General features: G+C 47.0%; 2 protein-coding genes across 14 annotated transcripts in view; one reads left to right on the top strand and one right to left on the bottom strand.

Moving 5' to 3' along the window:
• AKT3 (AKT serine/threonine kinase 3) overlaps window positions 1-6,723 on the top strand; it is a 254,412-nt gene extending 247,689 nt beyond the window's left edge. For 6 of the 10 annotated variants that reach the window (XM_081039285.1, XM_081039288.1, XM_081039290.1 and 3 more), the window contains one exon: window positions 1,134-6,723. In XM_081039285.1, the coding sequence (XP_080895411.1) occupies window positions 1,134-1,219 (86 nt within the window). In that variant the 3' untranslated portion in view covers window positions 1,220-6,723. The remainder of the gene's footprint in view (window positions 1-1,133) is intronic. The other 4 variants (XM_081039287.1, XM_081039293.1, XM_081039286.1 and 1 more) reach the window with 1 other exon arrangement.
• Window positions 6,343-17,547, bottom strand: part of SDCCAG8 (SHH signaling and ciliogenesis regulator SDCCAG8) — a 207,046-nt gene continuing 195,841 nt past the window's right edge. For 2 of the 4 annotated variants that reach the window (XR_013992668.1, XM_081039284.1), the window contains 2 exons: window positions 16,213-16,339; window positions 6,343-6,684 (listed from right to left, as the gene is read on the bottom strand). Coding sequence is in view for 2 of the 4 variants with exons in the window: in XM_081039284.1 (XP_080895410.1) it covers window positions 6,655-6,684; window positions 16,213-16,339 (157 nt within the window). In the remaining 2 variants the exon portion in view is untranslated. Of the gene's footprint in view, window positions 6,685-12,297; window positions 15,164-15,961; window positions 16,340-17,547 lie in introns of those variants that run through there. The other 2 variants (XR_013992667.1, XM_081039283.1) reach the window with 2 other exon arrangements.

The following is a 17,547-nucleotide window of genomic DNA, read 5'->3' on the forward strand; positions in this document are numbered from 1 at the left end:
TGTGTTTTCTCCTAGTACATGAAATTGATGATCCCTGGAGAGGCTGGAAAATGGAAGAGTTGGTAATGTACTTCCTTTATGTATTTGAGGAAAGGGAATGGTTTTGCTTGAAGAAGAGAAGCCTGGGCATTTGAAAGACTCCCTACTCACTTCACTGTAGGACAGCATGCAATCAAATGTACTTCAGTAGAGCGGGAGGTTTCAGGGGGTGCGTCCCCCACAGACAGTGCCCCTGGAGGGCGGCACCAGGGCCTTTGCCCAGAGGCCAGAGCAGAGCACAGGGAATAGTGTAGATTGCGCGACGGAACGCACGAGCACATACAAGGAAGAGCGTCCTGTCATCATGGGAATAATGATGGGAAAAGGTTGGGAGCCATTGGTAATCTTTCAAACACAGGAAAAGAGGAGATATGAGAGACAGGAGCAGCTTAAATGTAAACAGCCTGTTTCCCTTCTTTCAAGTCTCTTGTCTCTTCTTGCTATTTGGTTCCTCATGAATTAGTACTTAGAAGCTGACAACTTTCCCTCTTTATCTATTTTCTTTATTATAGTTTAAAGTTTTAACATAGGAAAACTGGGAAGGGTGAGTGAAGGCAGATAGTAGATAAATAATGTAAAATCTTAAACATGTAATCAAGGACGCCAGTGAAATGGAATCATATGAAGCTTTATTTTTCAATCACACCTAAAGCACCATGAAAAAGAAATACAAGCATTTGAAGACAGTTGATACTGGATTCCAGATAGACAGCTCAGGTGCCTTTGAGTCATTGACTTCTGTCATTTTGACGTGCAGTTTGATGAAATTCAGGGTTATTGAAGATTGTTCCTTCTAATTTTAAAAAAATCTTGTTTTCTTCAATAGTATTTTTTCACAGTTTTTTATTGAGTCTTACAATGTTAGTGTCTCAAAGGTGATGATTGGATAATATTATTTCTTCATAGACCATGGGTTTGAAAAGAAGATAATTTTGAAATAAGTTTAGTGACTGTATGTTTTGTTCAGGATAAACCAAGTTTCTGAGCGGTGGCGTCGGTTCATCTTTATTATCATAGAAGTTAGAACTGTATAGACCAGACAGAATGTTGTCAAAAACAAATGTAACATTAAAATAGCTGTTTCCTGCCCACAGATGATGAGGATGGTATGGATTGCATGGACAACGAGAGGCGGCCGCACTTCCCGCAGTTTTCCTACTCTGCAAGTGGACGCGAATAAGTCTCTCTCATTCTGCTACTTCACTGTCATCTTAGATTTATTCCTGAAAATGGTTCCCGGACACCACACCAGTCCTAGCTCTCACAAACAGCAGCAGCGCCTTCAGACATCCCAGACCGATCCAGGGTCTCCACCCCTCACCACCTCTCACCCACATGAGAACACACATATACGCAAATACACTCCACTTTTCGTTTGTGCATGAAATTGTATCTCAGTCTAAGGTCTCATGCTGTTGCTGCTACTGTCTTAACTATTATAGCAACTTTAAGAGGTAATTTTACAATCTTCAGAAGTCATGAGCCCACCATGATTCATTTGTGCACCGATTGTCATCTTTTGATCTTTTAGTTTTTGTTTTTCCCTAACAGTGAAGGATAAATGAGATACAAGGATTCTAGGTACATTTTTTTTTTAACTTTCTAGAAGAGAAATCAAAAACTAATTAGACTAAGAAGATTTAGTTTATAATTCCGAACAAGCGATTGTGGAAGGGTGGTGATGTGCATGAGTTCAGGAAAGCGTATCAGAGCAGCGCCTGAAGTAGGTGTGTGTCAGATCTGGCTGAGAATCACTAGGAAGCATTTGAGAGAAGGACTGAACATCTGTTGAGATCCGTATATATCTAAGTATATGCATATGTAAATGCCTGTTGGGTACCGCAGAGGAAGCCTGGTATTATATTTGGACGTCCAGATTTCATGGGCAGTCATGGGCAAATGGACATGGTTCTACCAAGGAAGGAAGCAAGCGTGTGCACAGCAGACGAGCTCACTGAATGGGTCGATGATAGAATTTGCACCAGAGAGCATTTTTTTCCCAGTGCTTGGCAACCTCTTTTCCATTATTAATATTTATCGCCTCTGATGGCTGAAGAATGTAGACAGGTATAATGACCCTGCTTTTCACCAAAATTTGTACACCAAGGTAAACAGGTGTTTGCCTTCTTGTTTTAATTTTTACTTTCAGTTCTATGTGAGTTAGCTTTTTCTCAGATGTTAAAACTTTGAATGTCCTTTTATGATTTTGTTTATATTGCAGTAGTATTTATTTTTTAGTGATGAGAATTGTATGTCATGTTAGCAAATGCAGCTCCAACTTCACATAAACTAGACTTACTGCAGTTTATTTTGACCCATGTGCGAGGAATGTACACACCGATGAGAATCACGCACTTTTTCTCCTACGTAACAAATTTTTGATGAGGCTCTGAAATTGTACATATTGGTTAGAATTTGGCTTTGGGAGAAGACATACAGTCATCTAACCCCTTGGCACTAAACATGAGAAAATCCCCAACTAGCCATGCCAAGGGGTTAATGAAACAAATGGACGTTGGTGTTTGCTCACTTGAGAATTGAGATGTTATGACAGCCCGGCAACTTAATGGAATGAAGACAATTGAGACCCGAATGATGATAAAAGTGAACTTTACTTGGCAAAATGAACACATCTTGAGTACTTGCGAAGTAGGCAGTAAAGGATAAGAACCGGGTGTGTTTATTCTGATCATGGTACATTAATCGCTGAATTAAGCCATCAGGGAAACAAAACAAAACAAAAGAACACCTCCAACTTTTCTTTTTCTGTCTATACTCATGTCCCCAGGCCCCACCATTTCTCACTGAAAGGGGACATGTATGCAAACCTCATCTTCCTCCTTCCTCAGTGACGATCTTCAGATGAAACCCTTTGGTGCTAGGAGCTGACATTTCCCCAAGCAGCCGATGAAGTCCAGGGGCTGGGCGCCTTCCTGCGGCGAGAGGGAGGCTGTCTGCTCCGTGGGGTGACCATGGAGATGTATTGTAGTTACACTATCTGACAGCTCCCACATGGAAGACTACAGTATGACGTAGTATTCTGATTGCATTGTCTGAAAGAGCAAGTGACTTTCTCAGTAGGACGAGTCCTTCATCTGCAGATGTCTTAGCCTCTTGATGCTGGAAGTGTGGATTTATAGGTGTGAAACCACTGCTGGCAGTGGGCGGACCGCTGGGACCGACGGGGGGTTACAGGGCATTTTACTAAGGCAGCTAAGACATATTCAGACATAGAGTTTATCCTAATTTTTCATATCTCCACCTGAGTGAAGTTCATCCTTAGTATCCAATAGGAAGTTGTGGTAGCAAATGGTAGTTCATTCTTAAACTTACACATGTTGCTCAACTTTTTTTTGTTTGTTTGTTTTCCATTTGGAATTATGTTGAATGTTTCACTTTGACAAGAAAGTAGACTAAAAGGTATGTCTCATAAGTTGTCTTGCATTCATTTTATAAAAAAGAAACAGGTGAGAGGAAGAGAAGAAAGCTGAGGCTAGCTGATGATCACAGCATTCATTCCTTTAGGAGGAAAGTGTGACACCGTACACTAAGCACATCGATAGCTTTTTTTTCTTCCATATCTTAAGGTGTTTTCCGTGACCTTGGCCAAGGACTCATGCGTCCTAAGGATTAATGGCAGAGTTGACAGTGCCCCGGGCTGGCCACTCCTCACAGCTGGCTCTCAGTCCCCAGCCAGTGTTGGGGCTCAGTCACTTATCCCCTCCAGGATTCCGTTAGTGTCACCAAGGTGTTTTCTTGGCTTAGATTTTGAGGAACCCTTACTTTCACTCCCAGATGTCAATCAGCTGGCATAGCGGAATAATAGAAAAACAGGAATAGGGGTAGGGGATAGCTAAAACTTCCCTTGTGTCTGCCCATAGCTGTAGCTTTGGATTCTGGCAGATGGAAAGGCCTACAACCTGGAATCATTTTATCAGAACGCAGTTCAGATATTGCGGACTCCATCTTGAACTAACTGTCATGAAATCTGCCCTCCTGTCATCTTGGAGGAAACTGGCCATTTCTGCTTGGAGTTTTGGCATGGTCGCTCACAGCTTTGCTTTCTACACTAATCACATAGCATTATTCCAGTATTGTTTTCCATCGCCCATACCTGATTTCTGGCTTCTTAAAGCTGACTGTTCTTGCAGGGGCCACTTGCTTCTCCTAGAGTACAAAAGTAAGGGTCTTCCTTACTAACTGCAGGGTCTCTATATCACACCTCAGTGTACACACTTTGCTGCTACTGTTTGTACTGTCTTCAGTAGAATTTCCTTATCTTGCTCCTGGTAGTGCATTACAGGCAAGCATGAAATGTAAAGTATTTATTTAAATAAAAAGAAAACCTCTAAATTGGTAATTGAATTACCTCCCTGTAGCTTTATAGTTTGTGACATTTCTTGACCTTGCTAGTTCTTTCATCAGATCCGCGCAAGATCTAGTCATCTGGTTAAGGATTTTAAGCAGACGCAACTACAAACCCAAGAAACTGTATTACTATTATTGTTGGTCATACGAAAACTGTTTATTTCCTTAAGTATATGACCCACAAGGATGTGAAATAACTACAAGAAACTGTTTTTGTACACTGTACATCCTTAGTATTTTTACACGTATATAATAGGGGTGCACATTATTTTCCTTCGTACAGACAGCTTAAATAAAGCACTATGGCAATCTGCTACTTCTCTGTTTATTGTTGTGGGATGTGGTTCTGTAATCTCAGAATATTAAATACTCTTTTCTGAAAAAAAAAAAGATTTTTAATAGCTCCACCTCGTGTTAACTTAACCCTGTAAAAAATGTGACAGGAAAATATGTAAATTTCTTGTAGCTCAAAACACATGCAGGATTATTTTATTCAATAAAATGGCAATGGTGCAGTTGTACAAATTCTGATGAAGGGCTACGTCCACAGGGGGAGACGCTGACCTCCCAGCACTGGGTGTCGGACAGACCTGCTGTGAAGCCCGGGACGGCAGAGGTCTCCTGGGAGTTTTCGTGAAGACCCTAGTAACCTTCACACCAGATGGTTTGCACCCAGAATTCTGAAGGAGTGTAGCTCACTAGTTATGTCTTCCTGATGTGTTGCTCTGCATACTTCCTTTCTGAGAATATATTTTTAGAACTTCATGGCAAATTAACAAACTTAGACGTGAGTGATAGAGGAATAGGATGGTTGGATTACGATCTGATGGACCTCGAGTCATTTTGGATGGGGCCTTTTTCTGATTTTACCTCATAAACCTCCTATTGTAGAAACTTGGCTTTGCTCCTGTGACTAAGCCAGAGAGAGGAGTGGCTTTGGGACCAAAGTTAGTCAAGCATGTATGTGTATGTCACACAGCCAAATTCGAGGGCATTCTTACCTGTGCTCGTCTCTCAAAACCACTGGGGTTGACAGATGCAGGAGACTAAAATAAAGTGACCTCTATAATTCTTTCAAGGTGCTATTTTTAGAATATTGTATAATTTATTTACTGTATTCCTAAAACAATTAGGGACAACTAACCTATCTTATGTGACAGCCTTTATGTCTAGCACATTTGATGAAATCAAAAACTTCTGAGTCAGAATAGAAGTTCTACTCTTTCAGGCTTGAACCTTTTCATGCTCCAGAGACTAATGGTCTTTGCCTGTGTGTCATCCCGCCGCCTCTGAAGCCTCATCCACAGGCCGTGATGCTGAGAGGCCTTCGTGGGGATGATGGTGACAGGTCGCTGGCCAGGGACAACAGTCTGAGGTCAGGGAGGTGCCCCCAAGGCAGCCCTGCCTTTAGTGTTCCATTGTCATCTTCAAAGAGAACGCAACATTTCAATGCCCGTTTTTATTACTTTTAAGCATCTGAGGGCTTAACTGTGTATAGTCAAAATACTATTTTAAACTAAAATGATCTGTGTACAGATATCCGATAGAACTTTGAGAAATGTTGTAATTTCACTAAATACGTTTTTAGGTTCCTCTCAAATACTGCATATTGAAGAAGAAACGTGACACCACCCAGCCAGAGATGCTGTTTCGTCTGTTTTTTGTTGTTGACAGAGTGGAGAGAATAATGCGTCATGCTTCCTGCTGTCTCCTGACTGTGCACAAATTAGCAGGACAATAAATAACGGAGTCTTATCGGACATTGATTAAAGGCAAAGTTGAAGGATGACATGTAGATCAGAAAGAGGGAAAGAAACATGAATGGCAGGGAAAAAAAGTGTGGTTCTTAATACCCTTTGGCCTAGTTGATATATGTGCCTTTTTGGTGTGTTTTGTTCATCACTACAAGGTAAAAAGTAAACATTGCAATTCAAGTCTTTAAAAAGTTCATTTATTGGAATCCATATGTGTAACATAGCATACAAATGAGCAGATTTAAAAATATAATAACTTCAAGCCATTTCTGGAAACATACACCAGGAGGTCTCCTCGTCTAGTGTCAGACTTCAGCTCCAGCTCGTCTCTCGTGCAGGGACCGCTCGGCCGCAGACGTGGCGATGACGGCCCAGCCCAGTGCCGTGTGAGGCGGGGGCCACCGGAGTCGCGGTGCATTGTGACATATTACGTGCAAATCAGATGAATGTAAATATCTCTTTGTAAATCATTTATTTCACTGTTTCATCCAGGTCAGCAATCAGATTGTGGCATGCTGGGTAACTGGAAAAAAAATGATAATAAAAAGTACGTTTAAATAGATCATCCTCTTCCATGTGATTTGTCTTCTCACTGATTTAGTTAACTCTTCATTTTTGGAGAAAAAAATTCCTTTGCCTAAAAATGTAGAAATTGTATGTAACCCAACTGTATGGAAAGTTTATTCCTGATCTTTGCCGCAGATCCTATGGGAATAGAAGGTGAACTATGTTGTTTTAATGCGTTAAGTCTGAAAACAACGTGTATTCCAGACATCTGTGTGTCTCCTAAAAAGAGCAGTCTGGTGACAGGAAGTGGCGAGAGAGCCATCTCTTCCCCCGTCCAGTTAAGGAGACACTTGATTCTTGCCAGTGACTGAAAATCACTGACATCACAGCGAGTGCAGCGACAACAGTGGGAGTTAGGCCGAGTGTCCCTAAGAAATTTGTTGTGAGACGATACACACTGAAACCTCCAAATTTTTTTTTGCAGACAACTTACTGTAACATATAAAGACATTTTCTGCAATTGAGGATTTGGTACACGGGGTCTCTTAGTTTTAAACAGGTAAAACTGTTTCAGAACTAGCTCATGACTGTTGGGTTGGGGAATCACAAGTTAGGAAAGCACTGGCTGGTGGGCTGTTCAAATTAATGGAAACCACATCGGGAAGGGATGTCAGAAACTGCTGGGAATAGTAGTAACGTTCCACAAAACATGTCTGAAATACCTGCTCTTTACTTTGTGGAAGGATGAGTAAGACCACAGGCCTTGCCCTCGAGAGTGTAAAGTCCCTGAGATGAAAGGGACTAGACAGAGGGCTAAGACAGTATCTTGCAAATCCCAGTTTTCACTGCAGCAGATAAATTGGAACGCGACATAGGGCCACAGGACCAGCCTGGTCTCTGTTTAGCGGGGCATGGTCTTCATGAAAGACAAGGGGGCCCTGCAGGCCCCTGAGCTAGGATCAGAGGGAGGGTGCTTGTCAACCCAGTTTAAGCCATGATTTCTTGTTGAGGATTTCCAAGGCGGGACAGTGAGTGAAACCGAGATCAGAATTCATGCATGAAAAATATGAAAATCAGCCTGTTGCCGTTTTAAAAATGAGACCTAGTAATGTTACATTTCAAGTAGATTTCCCAGTGTGTGTGAGACACTGAGCATGACAATGTAATGCACGAGTCTGAGTAAAATGGTTTTGACACAGAGCATCGTAATATGTGGGCAGCCCCATCTCACACTGAACACGGGGGGGTCTACAGCAGGAACCACTGTGTCGCGGGAAACGTGTGGTGTATGAGTGCTGTCCTGGGAGAGCTGGAGGTGGACCAGACGTGGGTACACCCTCTTCCTTCGAGCCCACAGGGGCTTGTGTTCTCCAGGCCCCTCCTGACGGGGCCGCAGGGAGCCCCCCATGCCCCAGGGCCCTGCCTTGGCAGAAAGGGTTTCCCTTCTGTCTTCAGCACAGAGGCGGCACAGCTCGATTCCACCCTCAGACGCCGGGTCTCCATCTAGAGCAGCTCTGCCTTCCAGTCTCCATGGAACTGACCCAGTGCAGTTTCACCGAACGACTGGCTCCCATCACCCTCCAGCTCCAGGCTCCTGCGGGCGGGCTGCCTGGTGACCTGGCTGCTCTAGACAGAGTGGCTTACTTTCTGACTTGAGACACTCAAGGATGTCTTTGAACGGGAGGATAAGCATACACCGCACCGGGTACATTTCAAATGAAAAATGTAGCGCACCCGTAACTTGCACAGTACAGAACAGTGGGAAGGACGTGAAGGTGATGGAACTGGGGAACAGCAACATTTCCCGTGACGGGTCTCGGTGTGGGTTCCAGGCCATCCAAGGCCAGCGTCAGCTGATCTCCCTGCTGGCATGCAGACCACTCGCCGAAGCCGGTGACCCCCAGCTCCCGTGTGTGAGGACTGACAAACGGACAGGCAGGAGTCCCCCGAATTTCTCTCCTGTAGCAAATCAGCTATCATTTCCCCTCTATAGTTTTATATTTTATTTGGTTTGGGTGCAAAGCCCTCTATTCACCCCCACTTTTATATTATATACTCACTGCTCAGTCTCCAGTGCCTACAAGTGCCCGACCCCTGGTGACATTCAGTAACTGTGAATGAATGAATGAATGAATGAATGAATGCATGAACCTGTTAGTCACTGTTTTGTCTGCTTCACACAGTATTATGTTACCCTCGGCCTGCTGAATCTTTATAAAACATTGCTCAGTGCTCTCTCTGTCCTATTGTATGTCAGAGACAGAGAAGCTTTAGTTACTGCCCAACTCTGGCTTTTCTGCCATCACTTCTCGGGGATCCTGGCCTCGCTTATTTCCAGGAAGTTGGTTCCTTCGTCCACAGCGCGGGGTCACAGTGTGGCTGTGCAGGAAAGACGAGGATGCGTGTGCCAGTGGGACATCAGCCGTTTGAACTGTGGCTTGAACCCTGACCTACCATCTTCCCTTCCTTCTGCCTTTCAATTTGCCACTAAGGCCCCTGGCTGTGGCCCTGTGGTGGTATGGTCACATCTGCAGTTGTCTGCAGCTGCCCTCCGGGTGAGAGGAGAACCCCCAGGGCACCCGGGCAGCTGCTCTGAAACACTGTCGACAGATGACATAAAAGCCCCCATCAGCAAGCCTGCCCTTGCCTACCCACTTTCTTCATTCTCGTTTTAAATCCTAACAGAGCCTTCTCTCCACAAACCCTGACTTTTGTATCTGACTTATTTCTGAAGTTTGACTTTAAATTCAGAGTTTCAAGAAGAGGTCCCTTTCAATGACCTCAACTGCTCCCCAAGTGACCACCATGCTGTGAGGTCCAGCTGAGTCTTTTCTGCTGCTTTGTCCCCAGGCCCATGCCCGGGGCATCATGGCAGCCCCTGGGCTGCTCACAGGAGGAGCTCCCAGCCTCAGCCAGAACAGGTCTCCACCCCAGCCTCACAGCAGCCCCTGCAAATGAAATACCCCTCCTTGCTGCTCTCCCCCTCGCTCATGTGCAGTTTGTTTCTGTGTGGCCAGCTCAAAAATGGGCCTTGTCTGTGGGCCTCTGGCAAGAAAGCATCTATTTTTAACCAGAGAGGGCAGGACCCCTCCGCCCACCTCCATCTGGGGCATTTCAGAGCTTGCCCTGGGCTGACAGAGCTCCGGGGAGGCCCAGCACCGCCCTCGCTGTGGCTCCCCCAGCCCAGCCCCGCGAGGGGACAGAGAAGCCTCCTTCCCATCAGTATGGGCAGCTGCGCCTTCCATGCAGCCTTGGCCCAGGGAGTGAATACCAGTCTCTCTAGAAGTGTCTTTCCCTGCCCACTCACTTCTCAGTTCTCTTCATCTCACCTTTCTGGGCCTTATTTTTCTATCGGTACAAAAAGGATGTTGTTGAACGATTATCCAAGTGGCCCCTTCACGCCTACAATGATCTCAGTGGGGACGCTGCTGGCTTCAGGTCACGGGTGATGCAGGGAGCTCCTTCTTAAAGGGAAGCTGGCTCTATTATTATTTTTTTTTAAATCAGCAATCAGGATTTGAACCTAAGCAATTGGACCTCAAACGTCCAGGCTCGTGAACGCCGTCCTGACCAGCTTCGTGAAAGAGCACATGAGCAGGCAAGTTTGCATTTGTGGGGTAAAGCAGGAGTCAGACTGGGCAGGCAACCTGGAACCAACAAGCCAAGGGAATGACGGGTGGTCACCGACGTATTCAGGAGGCAGGTGCCCACACCAGCCCTCTAGAGAACCCGTGGAAGCGTGGCCTTCGGATGGGACTGCTGACCTGTGAGCCAGTCTTTCCCCGCCCACTGCAGGGCGTGGGGTCCACACCTGTGAGCCAGTCCTTCCCCACCCAGGGCAGGGCGTGGGGTCCACACCTGTGAGCCAGTCCTTCCCCACCCAGGGCAGGGCGTGGGGTCCACACCTGTGAGCCAGTCCTTCGCTGCCCAGCAGTCCACACCTGTGAGAAGGCAGTCCTTCCCCACCCACAGTAGGGCTTGGGGTCCATGCCTCTGAGCCAGTCTAGTCCTGTGACCCCACGAGACGGAAACTCTGGCTGAGCCCCTCACCTGCTCTGGGCACAGCCTTTCTTGGAATCGGGCTGTTGCCAGCTGCAGGGCGGGCAGGAGTTCACGGCAAGGGCACAGGCCCCAGCTATTCACTCTTCCCTCCCAGCTGCCGGCTGGGCCGTGGACGATGAAGACCCTGTGGCAGCTGGAGTTCAAAGTCCCGTGTTCCCCAGACTCCTGGCCCAGATTGGCTGCCTCTGGGCTCCAAACAAAGAAAAGCACTGTAGAAGCCAGAACAGTGAAAAGGTAGAGGCAGGAAAACAGCATCTTGGGACCTGAGACTTGGGACTGGACCTGGGGCTGTGCCTTGAACGGAGGCAGGGAACCCAGTGCCCCGACGGGAGGGGTCAGAGTGAGAGGACACCCACACCCAGGGCTGGCATCTGCTGCCACCTCTCCTCCCCAGAGCTCACTCAAGCAGAGTTCCCTCTGCAACTCGCGGGAGCCCAAGTGTGTAATCTTCCAGCTTTCTTGAATCCCAGAAGTCATCGGAGCTCCTCTGCACATGGGCAGGTGTCTGTGTTTTACATGAACCATGTTTCCATAGTAAATAGATTTTAAGAATTCCCAAAGGACAGACAGTGTCACCAACAGCAGAGAGTGGAGCGAGCCTCTGGCTGCCTCATGTTTGAAAGCGTTAAAAATAAAGACAACATTGACATTTGGGGTTGTAATGTAACGGAATTACAGTCTTTTAAAGGCAAGAACCACTTATCTACACTACATGTAATATTCAGTGTTTTGTTCACTTGTCTAATTGGATTAAAATATTTAGCTCCCTTTAAAATCTTGATTGTGAATTTATATTGCAAAATGCAATGTCTGACTCGGGAAGCAATAAGTGCAGCAAATGTATCTGAAGCGATATAAAATTCCAGTTTATTTTTCTTCCATGAGTCTTCTTCTGAAATTATTCACTCTTGGACAAAGTGAACTGTTAAGGGAAGAGCAAGTTTGGCTTAAATGAAGCCGTGTATGCTTTTCAATAATAATTACGCACAGGACCTTCAGTTAAAAAACAAGTCAAACCATGCTCTTTCAGTTGCTTGGGAAGTTTCTCTGAGGTCGGAAGACCCATATGTTAGAAACGCAGCGCTAGAGGTCTTATGTCATTCTTTAAAAACACTCAGGCAACGGGGAGTTAATGGCATTTTAGCTGCATATGTTCAAGTTTATTTAAAAAAATATGCAAGTCACTTTGGTTGACAGTGTCTTGTACACAGTTTTGAAAGAATCAGGGCAAACTTTAACAGAGTCAGTTTTTATTTGAAAAATATTTTCTGGGAATGTATCAGTGTTTATTTTTGAGACTGACAATTCGGGTGAAAATCAGGATAAAAACAAAAAAACAACAATTTGGTTGAAATCAAATTGTTTGTTTTCCTCTATTTGGAATTCTTTCCAAAAAATCTTGGTTCAGGAGGACGCTTTTTAATTTATTTTATTCAATGTATTTCCTGTTCTATTTCACCATCTGTCTTCCAGGTAACTGACTTCGCAGAAACTCCTATGTCAGCTGAGCGAAGGCCCCAGGGTTCGGGGAGGAACCCAAACACCCTGCAGCACCTCTAAGACCCACCTTGGGCAGCTGCAGGCCTGGCGTGCAGGAGCTCCCCCTCCACTGGCTCCCAGCCCCACAGGGCACTTTGAGTCCCTGTTTCTGAAGCCACCTTCTTCCCTTCGCTCCAGGTCACATGCAGGCCTTTCCTCCCTTGGTCATCTTCTGCGTCTTTGTTTCTTGTGGTTTGCAGCTCTTTTCCACGAGTCCTTTGGCGCAAGGAGACGATGTCCATGATTTTGAACATAATCACATATGGCTGCTGGATCCGCACACAAGTTTAAATCAAATTAGAAAGTACATTCACTGCCAAAAATGCTCAAAAGTCATAGGGCCAACAGATTAATCACTGGTAAGTCAGTTTCAGATGCTGTTTTTTAAACCGTAGAAGTGAATCATCTGAAGGGACTAAAAAGGAACCGTCCCCAGACTGAACATGTGACGGGACCAAACAGCCTGTTGAAACGGTGGCTATCAGAAAACGCAAATCAGCTGAAACCATATTCATCGCCAAATAAACACATAAACGAAATCAGATTGATGTATAAACCAGTCCTCTAAGTAGACAGATAATTTCCGTTCTTTTTCATCTCCCAGATGCCATTTTCCCCAAGGAAGACACTAATTCCCTCACCAGCTGGCACCACCCTTCCCGGCCAGATGTTAGAGCCCCAGGCGCTGGGTCACAGACCCCTGACCTGACTCCCAGCTGCCAGGCCTCTCCTGACCTCCCCGGGGACCCTGGCCACCAGTCCTGTGCTCCCCCTGCTGGGGTGCCTCCCAGCTGCTGCTCAAGGGAGCCCCCACACAAAGACACTGGCCCTGCAGACAGAGGCAGGGGAGTCGAGTAAGACTAGAGTAAGGCCGGGTTAGTGCTTCATGTCTCCGTCTCTCCACAAGGACTAGGGCACCATCTCACGAGTGAGGCAGGAGATTCATAAAGCCATTGTTTTTTAGTCTTAAACTAAGAACAAGTCAAAAAAGGAGACGAGCTTAGTGGTCAGCGCCCTGAGCAATGACCACGGGGTCAGGCCCGGGGTTGGCCTGCTCTCACCAGAGTGGCTCTCACCCCAGCAGCTTTTAAGGGCAAAATGGGAATTCTCACGGCCAAAAATATCACTGTGGCATAGTTACAGCGATGACCAGCTCCCTCTGCCAGACATGTTGTACATGTTTCAGAATTTAAGCAGAGACAATTTAGGAGAATAAAGCCTTCTAAATGGGCTCGATGCTTCCTGTCAGAGGCCACAGGCCAGCCCCAAGCCTTGTCACCTGCTTCAGGGCACAGGCTGGGTTCACAGGAACACATGAAAGGGATGTGACTCAGCTTCCAAGCAGGTGCCCAGGCCAGAAAATATCCATTCTCCTTTGGGTATTAGGTAGACAGAGCTTTTTAGAGTTTGACATGCAAAATTCAGTGACTCTGCTTAATTCATCCAGGCTGAGAACATGGAGGCCTGCAGGTGAAACATCCCTCAACCACGACGAACCAGGGAAACCAGGAGTGTGGCTGATCACTCTAGAACCCTCAGGAGGCCGTGTCCTCTGAAATACCTGCGGGATAAACAGCCCTACCCACAGCAAGGGCTCATTGTGAGCTAAGCTCACAATTCAAGTTTATCCCATGGCTGAAGTAGGTCTGACGCCAGGTTGGGTGGGAAGAACAGGCCTTTGGTTCAAGCAATCAGCAGAGAGCTTGCAAACCTGGGTCCCTGCCTCCTCTTTGAACACTAGTATTTGCTACTGAAAGCCAACAGTTGCTCGACCAAACTTATTTTGTTGTGTTCATACTAAAATAACTCCAAATGTAACATGTGCATCTGAAAGACCCCTTTAGAGATGAGCCAGATTGGCCCATATCAGAGAGCAGAGGATGGTCCAATCATTTATGTCGCTTCAGGCAAAGGAAGAAAGGCCTGCTCGTTTTTCTGAGGGTTTTCTGAGGTTTGGGTTTTTTTGGTTTTACTTGTATTTCATGAAAATTTTGCAATCCATGTGGTAATTATCAGATTTTTTTTCAGCCCTGGAAGAGGCTGAAACGGTCCAGGGTAAGATCTGACTGGGCTGTAAGGTAGGCAGATGGGGAGTTAAAAGGCAAACCCCAAATGAGAATGATCTGACCCAGAGCTGAGAGGGAACCGCCATGTGCTTGGAGCTTGTGGAGAAGACACCCCACAATCCGCTCCTCAGTAGTTCCCGGCTTACTCACGTCATGTCCCTCCACCATACGTGGCAGGAGCCCGGTCCCCTGCCTGGAGACCCACCCAGTGGCCCTGACCTTTGGTTGGCACCACGTACGCCGCCCACAGGACCTGCCCAGTCAGGTTCCGGCCCAGGTGAGGGAGGGGTGCCTGAGGGTGTCTGCGAAGCAGGGGAGAGCGGAGTGGGCACTGCCACCCCGGAGCTGGCTTCTGCCTTCCAGGGGCTCCTCCCGGGGCCTTCTCAAGTTTTAGGAGGAGAGAGGAAAAGAAAACCCTGACATTTCTTCAGCAAGAGATCCTGCCGAGCGCCTCACAGCTGTCCTCGTTTCACAGCTCCTGCAGCCCCTGAGTTAGGCTGGCATGACACCCACTGTGCAGATGTGGAAACTGCGCGTAGAAGAGACTTGCTCAGGCCTTACGCCCATGACGCCGTGCGTTAGAATGTGGACTCCTGGGCCTTGATCCCCGAGAGGCTGCCTCAGGGTGTGTGGAATCCACGTTCCTTTTATCTGCTTACAAGCGTCCGGATGGCTGTGGTGTAGAGGACAGGGCTCGGACGGAGGGCAGCGTGCACCATCCCTTCCCTGTGAGCAGCTGCAGAGGCACTGGGGACAGGACAGGTGTGTCCCCATCGCCAGGCATTAGTCCAGTGACTGGCATGGGGCGGCGGGGTGGTCACTTACTATCTGTGGAACAAATGAGTACTTTGCGAAGGATGTGGTGGGCTGCATGGGAAAAATCACTCAGGAGGTAATGGCTCCCCGATACCCACTCAGCACGTGGTCATTTTAAAGGGACAATGAGACACAAGTGCTCATCCTGTTCATTCCAGATGCGTTTTCCCATGACTCATTCCAGGCACTCACGGGCACCTGGGTGCAATCCTAATTAAAGGCTAAGGACACGCAGCCCAGCACCACCTCATTATGCTAACACATTGCTTCCGGGGGCAAAAACTGCATCCTCTCTGACAGGAGGAGAAGCAATTAAAAAAAAAAAAAAGGTTTTATTCCATATTCCAAACTCACCTCGACCCTGTCTTTCCTCCATCATCCCTGCTTATGGCCCCAGGTCTAACCCGAACAGAGAAAGCCTAAGCCATGGAATGAGATTTAGGTTCCATTGCAGTGTCCCTATCTGCCAGCTATAAACACTTGTTTGAGCCTCAGTTTCCCTATCTGTAAAACGGAGACTGATCAATCCTGAAGGCTTGTTCAACGGTCAAGGGAGTCACTGCATGTTATTTATGTGACACAGCTAGGCTCTCTGCAAGAACTGAAATCTTAGCTCAGCTGTCAGGCAGCTAATTTAGGACAAGACTCCTGCCTTCCAGTCACAATGACTCCCCTCACTGGGAGCCTCTCGTTCCTCAACCAATTCAAACATCCAGGGGTAGTTCAAAGCCAGCCTCGCAAAAGCCTCCTGGGCACCGTAGTCCACCCCACTTCTCCCCTACAGACCCCTCCTCCCGCACCCCTGGCTGCGGTGTCTGCCGGACACAGCTCAGCTCTCGGTGTGGCTCTCTAAAGAGGACAGGCCCGCAGCCCACAGGTCTTGGTGCCCCACTGTGCCCAGTGGTTCTCAGGCTTGCCCTCCTGCCTTATGAGGTGAGGAACGTGATCACTCTTCTAGTTAAGAGGCAGCTCTGCAGGCAGCCACATGCGGACCCCAGTGTGTCCTCAGCGAGGGAGTTCGCCCGGAGGTCTTGCACCCCAGCCCTGGGTTTGCACAGTACCTGGGATCGTAGATGTCCCACCTCTTCCGACAGACTCTGCCTCTCCAGCAGGAGCTGGTTCTGCTTGTTGAGCAGCTGCACCAGTTGCTGGGCTGTGGCCTGGCTGTGCTTGTCCAGCTGTTTCAACCTGGAGAAAAATCCATGGCAGAATGAGACCCGGGTCCTGAGAATTGGGAACAACGGGCTTCCGAGTGAAGGATGATGGCTCACTTCAGCCCTTTCACCGTGTCTCTTTGTTGGTGTATCTGGGGAGTGCCTGACAGTGAACTTCAGGCTGTAAGTCTAGGGCGATTCCGATGTATGAGGCTTCGCTAGCAGTGGCCCTTGGAACACATTTGTTAAGTTGAATGGGAAAAGAAATCAGCAGCCTTCGTCATCAGAAAACACACAGATAGGGCGGATGGGTGGCTCAGTTGGTTAGAGCGTGAGCTCTGGGCAATGGGGCTGCCAGTTTGATTCCCACATGGGCCAGTGAGCTGTGCCCTCCACAACTAGAATGAAGTCAATGAGATGCCGCTGAGCTCCCGCATGGCTCACTAGTTGGAGCATGGGCTCTCAACCACAAGTTTGCTGGTTGGACTCCTCAATTGCCACAAGGGATAGTGGGCTGTGCCCCCTGCAACTAGCAATGGCAACTGGACCTAAAGCTGAGCTGTGCCCTCCACAACTAATATTGAAAGGACAACAACTTGACTTGGAAAAGTCCTGGAAGTACATACACACTGTTCCCCAATAAAGTCCTGTTCCCCTTCCCCAATAAAATCCTAAAAAAAAAAAAAGAAGAAGAAAGAGAGAGAGAGAGAGAGAGAGAGAGAGAGAGAGAGAGAGAGAGAGAAAGAAAGAAAGAAAGAAAGAAAGAAAGAAAGAAAGAAAGAAAGAAAGAAAGAAAGAAAGAAAGAGAAAAAAAAGAAAGAAAGAAAAAGAAAACACACAGGTAAGTTGAATAAGTAAAAAAACTGAAAACTTAAACTCACAGAGGTCAAAGATGAGGGGCCTAAATGCCACCATTGTTCAGTTGGAAACGTCCGGAGCAGACGCCCGCCCTGGCTGGGGAAGTGGGTGAGGGATGATGGAAACACTAGACTAAGGGTTTTCCATTATTAATCTCTCAGTCACAAGCTCCAGCGTCGCTGACCAGATGTCTTTAAAGATCCTAAATTTGTCATTCTACTAATGGGCTCTCCTCTCCAGACTTGCTAATTCACTCCAACTATTATCCTCATTTGTCCACAGACGGCTTCCTACAGCCGGTAGCACACACGCCCGTGGAAATATAGGCTTGAATTATATTTAGAGTTGAACTACCCGGAACTAAGTGTTCTGGAAAGAAGTTGG

This window comes from Rhinolophus hipposideros (assembly GCF_964194185.1).
Source record: "Rhinolophus hipposideros genome assembly, chromosome: 26".
In the NCBI taxonomy this organism is placed as follows: domain Eukaryota; kingdom Metazoa; phylum Chordata; class Mammalia; order Chiroptera; family Rhinolophidae; genus Rhinolophus; species Rhinolophus hipposideros.